Source organism: Brachyhypopomus gauderio, chromosome 14 (genome assembly GCF_052324685.1).
Source record: "Brachyhypopomus gauderio isolate BG-103 chromosome 14, BGAUD_0.2, whole genome shotgun sequence".
Taxonomy (NCBI): Eukaryota; Metazoa; Chordata; class Actinopteri; order Gymnotiformes; family Hypopomidae; genus Brachyhypopomus; species Brachyhypopomus gauderio.
In genome coordinates this window covers 20,591,135-20,595,913 of record NC_135224.1, presented here as the reverse complement: position 1 = coordinate 20,595,913, position 4,779 = coordinate 20,591,135, and the positions used below count along the sequence as shown (strand labels likewise).

The 4,779-nt window shown below is 42.5% G+C and overlaps 1 protein-coding gene across 1 annotated transcript; it reads left to right on the top strand.

The window, feature by feature from the left end:
• Positions 1-2,715: 2,715 nt before the first annotated feature.
• On the top strand, positions 2,716-4,086 carry ccl34a.3 (chemokine (C-C motif) ligand 34a, duplicate 3). The gene is made up of 4 exons (XM_076972710.1): positions 2,716-2,854; positions 3,292-3,406; positions 3,524-3,616; positions 3,749-4,086. Exons 1-4 carry the CDS (start codon positions 2,779-2,781, stop codon positions 3,795-3,797), a joined length of 333 nt encoding a protein of 110 aa, XP_076828825.1. The 5' UTR covers positions 2,716-2,778; the 3' UTR covers positions 3,798-4,086.
• The last annotated feature ends 693 nt before the right edge of the window (positions 4,087-4,779 follow it).

The following is a 4,779-nucleotide window of genomic DNA, read 5'->3' as shown; positions in this document are numbered from 1 at the left end:
AACTAGACCTCTGCAGGATGCCCAAGGCTCACCCACAACTTAAACTTGTTCCTAACATAAGAGTGTTCAGACCTATGCATAACTCATTAAGTTCTTCTTAACTCGAAGCTCACGTGCAGTTCTAGTTTCCTACAATTAAATGAACTTTGTTTGTATGAATCATGGTTTAGTGGTGTCACAACAACTCACTATGAAGGTTTATTTGTTCAAATCTAGGCACAAATATATATTGTTTCATTTTATTCCAGGGTTTTAGTCATTTCATTCACATCAAAGAGTGATGATAATGTGATATAAGTGCATTAGATTATTTGTTGACGTACACATATAATTAAATAATCTTAATTCAATTAAATGTCTTTTTCAATGTACAAAAAAAAAAAAAAATCTAATAAATATGGACTCCACCCGCACCTACTACACCACCGTCTACGCCCTGTCCTCTGTCCACCACTTCAACACTATCATCTCAGATCTTTGGGCTATATCTTACAGAAGTCCCAAGAAAGAAAGAGCTCGGCTCATGTCGATACTTGGGCCGTACCAAAATACACTTGCGGATTTACGGATACTGGGGATTTCCGTTTGTGGCTTTCCAAATATGGCCAGATCTTTGTCGAGTGACTGCAAAATGTACAGCAGGCAGTGTAATAGGAGTAGCATCACCCCAGCAATCCTAATAGTGCAGGAACATAACGGGGTCTCTGATCACATTTGCCCAGTAATTATGGCCATTTTTCAAAGAAATTAATGTAAGTGACATATTTACCAAAAATGCTCTGAGTGGCTCTACTTCCTCTCTTCCTCTTTCTACTTCCTCTCTAACGTAAGTGTTAGTCAATTGCCAGTTTCCCTTTTCAGAGGAAAATCCAGCTTACATCACATTCGGTTCTATCCACTAGCAAACAGTCCAGTAATAGAAGATGCAGATTCCTGGGCTGGATAAAGCAATGCGGATCAGATTTGCGGGTTCTGTCAGCACTGAGGTGTTTTAGGGTCACTAACATTGGTGGGGGGGGGGGTCTTTTTCTGATGCACAGTGGTGAAGATCAGAGAAAAAACTGGGTCAAGTGTTTACGCAATGTGGGAGGGGCGGGGAGGGGGGTAGGACAACCGCACAAGGCCGTGAGATTGTCTCATGACCATGGATTTGGCACACAGATGATGGCAGAGGCGGTGGTGCCATGGCAGGATCAGAGACCAACATGTGATCCGAATCAAGGAAGTGCATGAAAGGTCATTTCCTGTCACTCACCCACACACCCATGCTCATGTCCTCACACTCTCTGAGCCATCATGCATCCATTACCTGGGTAACAGAACGCTTGACGTAGCACGTGAGTCTGCCAGCGAATTCCTACATCCTTCCTCTTTTCTGCTGTCCTGCTCTGACACCGCCTGTGTACCCTGGCCGACCCAACCACAGCGTGGCCCCCCTCACACACTCCACCGCTTCAGCTTGTCCATTTGTTTTGTCCCGTGTGTCGTCAGAAACTGGCCAGCCAAAGTGGAGGTTCATCACTGTATAATGCTTTACCACAAGACGTCCAGATGTTATATGTGTGGCAGAGCCTTCCCAACAGCCCTGACCTTACCGTGCCTCTGTAATGTCTTATGGGCTCGCATAAGAGTTTAAGGAGTATTAGAGCACACGAGTCAGTGTCAGATCTGCTTTATTAACAGATCAATGACTGTATTTTAAACTAAATATTCAGCTAAACTGACAGCTCTGAAAATCTTTTTTTGTAGATGATTTACAGCTAATCATTTTACCACTGTCACGTTGAGGACCTCCCATCCCCTCCCTTTTGGGCGTGTGTCTACGTCGTCTACGTCTACTCGTCTGCGTCTGTGGATCTCCATGGGTGCGGTTATGTCTTGTGATAATCCGTCTCACCTGTGGCTCGTTTCGTAATCACGCGGGGCTAATGTGGTTTGTCTATTTAATGTGCGCTCGCGCAGTGTCCTGTGCTCGTCATTGTCTAAAGTTTACACGTCTTTGTGTGTTGAATGTTCCACGTGCGCTATATGCGCGAGATTATTATTGTAATTAAAAGTGACGTTTGTCGCAAGCGAGGATTCGTGTCTCATCCTTCGCCGCTCCGCCGCGCGTCACAACCACATATGATATTTTTTATAGCAGACAGGCAGAAACTGACTACTGTGACTTTTTACCTAATAAAAATAAATCCTGACTAAAGTTGAAATTGTGTCATCACTTCGATACAAGATCCTTTCCAATCTGTGTCTCTCTCACAGACTGACTGAATTCAACAGCACATTGTCAAATCTTCCAAGAATAATTTGAAATCTCTTAATAAAGAGAAATAAGAATTTGGTGATTCAGTGTCCTCACAAGCTGAGGACAGCGTTTCTTATGACCAGTGTCCGGTGTCGTACTTTCCTTTTTCCAAGAAGAACTCACTTGACGGATTAGGAACACCACGACTTGCAGCCCCGCTGTTACTGTCATCATTAACCACAAGATTTCATCATGTTACATTTCCAGACAAACTCGCTGACCAAGCAAAAATGAACCGAGAGAGCTGTTCCTCAAAAAGGAACCCTGGAAAAAGATGGTGGAGGGTGGGGGGGGTGGGGTTGGCCGACCGGTTGTGGTTATGGAGCTGGTGGTGTAGGGGAGGGTCAGAGCATCCGGAGGCTGTGGAGGTTCCTGTTTTAGGAGCATTTAAGACATCCTGGAGAAGATGAACAGCCACAGCACCTCCAAGCCTGCAGCAGGACCGGATTAGAGGAGATCCTTGTACCAAACGCAACATGCACCTCAGCCTGACACGAACCGGCAACCTTGCCCTCCTCGCCGTGATTGTGGGCCTTTCAGTCATGTGGGCAGGTAAGAACTTGCTGATGCTTCAACACTGACCTAACATGGCACCCGACAGCTAACATAAACATTTGAAAGCTAACGTGAATGTTTGACAGCTAACGTGAAAAGTTTGACAGCTAACGTGAACTGTGTGACAGCTAACGTGAACATTCAGCACCTAACGTGAACATTTGACAGCTAACGTGAACGTTCAGCACCTAGCGTGAACATTCAGCACCTAACGTGAACATTTGACAGCTAACGTGAACGTTCAGCACCTAACGTGAACATTCAGCACCTAACGTGAACGTTTGACAGCTAACGTGAACGTTCAGCACCTAACGTGAACGTTCAGCACCTAACGTGAACATTCAGCACCTAATGTGAACGTTTGACAGCTAACGTGAACGTTCAGCACCTAACGTGAACGTTCAGCACCTAACTTCTCTTCCTCATATTCCCAGGCGCACAACCTATAAATCCCAACTGCTGTACAGAAGTTTCGACTCAGGAGATCACCATTCCTATAACAGGCTTCAAGCTACAGAAGGCCCGCCTACCATGTGTCAATGCTGTCATGTAAGTATGAGAGATGTACAGATAACACTCGACTTAGGAGAGACGTTTTAATGTCTCCTAACAGTCCAGGAGGGACGCATCCATGACACCTAAACGTAAAGGTCTCTCCGTTTGCAGCTTTTTCACCAAAGAGGGCATTAAATGCAGTCACTGGAAAGAAACGTGGGTTCGCCAAAAGATCAATGAGCTCCGAAAAATCCAGAAAGCACAGTAAGTTCTCCAGCAGCTCAGACCCTTAATAAAGCAAATAAATCCAAAATATGAACATGTTTCTTACACAGCCAGTAAAGTGAACAGTGATGTTGTAACTTATATGTCTGTATGCGTTTCTCCTTCTTACAGAATCGGCCAAAGTATGAACACCACGGCAGCCACAACAACTGACTACTAAGATCTTACTGATAGGCTTTAATTTTACCGTGGACCAGCACAGTGTACTTTGGGAGGTTGCATCCGACATATAGGTTTCACTAATTTTTCTGCATGATTTATTTATTACATTTAATTTATCATTTTAGAAAGAGCGGATATATTTATACATTAATATTTATTTGCATTTTTATACAAAAAGATTTAGACTTGCATGAATTGCAAAAAAATATTTTGGTGAAATTTAGGATGTTTTAAAAAGTGCAAAATTGTAAACTGTGTAAACAAACAAATGAATACATAAATAAAAAATTGTAACAATGTGAATATGAGTTAATGGTGTTTTGACTGCTCATACACTCAAATAAGTATTTAAAGCAGGTGTTTAGTGCCACCTTGCCCTACTCTCCCAATACCTACGTACATAAACACCTTCCACAAATAGAAACCTTCCGCATTCATGACCCATTTTGTCGTGTCATAGCCACACTTCGTAGGCAATATCTGGTGCAAAGATGATTCATAATATTGTCATACAATAATGTTTATCTAGTGTATCCGTAGATTTGACAATAAGGAGGGTTATTATGATCAAACACTGTACTATGCCAACAGAAACACTGCCGCTGGCATTTCAAAATATCTTATGTGCTGTAAACACTTTGTGAAACGTGTTACCTTAGCAGATAACTTTCTTTATAGCTTAAAGCCCTGTTGAGATATGCAAGTTGTATACATCATTATTCTATCATTCTGCTTTTACTCCTTTTAACTACTGTTCAAAATTGTATTCACATCAGGGACCGCTGATATATTTTGAGCATGGAAGTGAGAAAACATGTTATTTAGGATATGCATTATGCTGGCCAGTAATTTAGATGTGCAGATTAGTAAAAGTGTTTCTTAATGCATTTATTACACCATCATAGCACTTAAGTGTGACTGGTCCGATGTATCCTCCCTCTCTGGACATTCAAAAAGACAACATTAAAACTCCTGCCCTT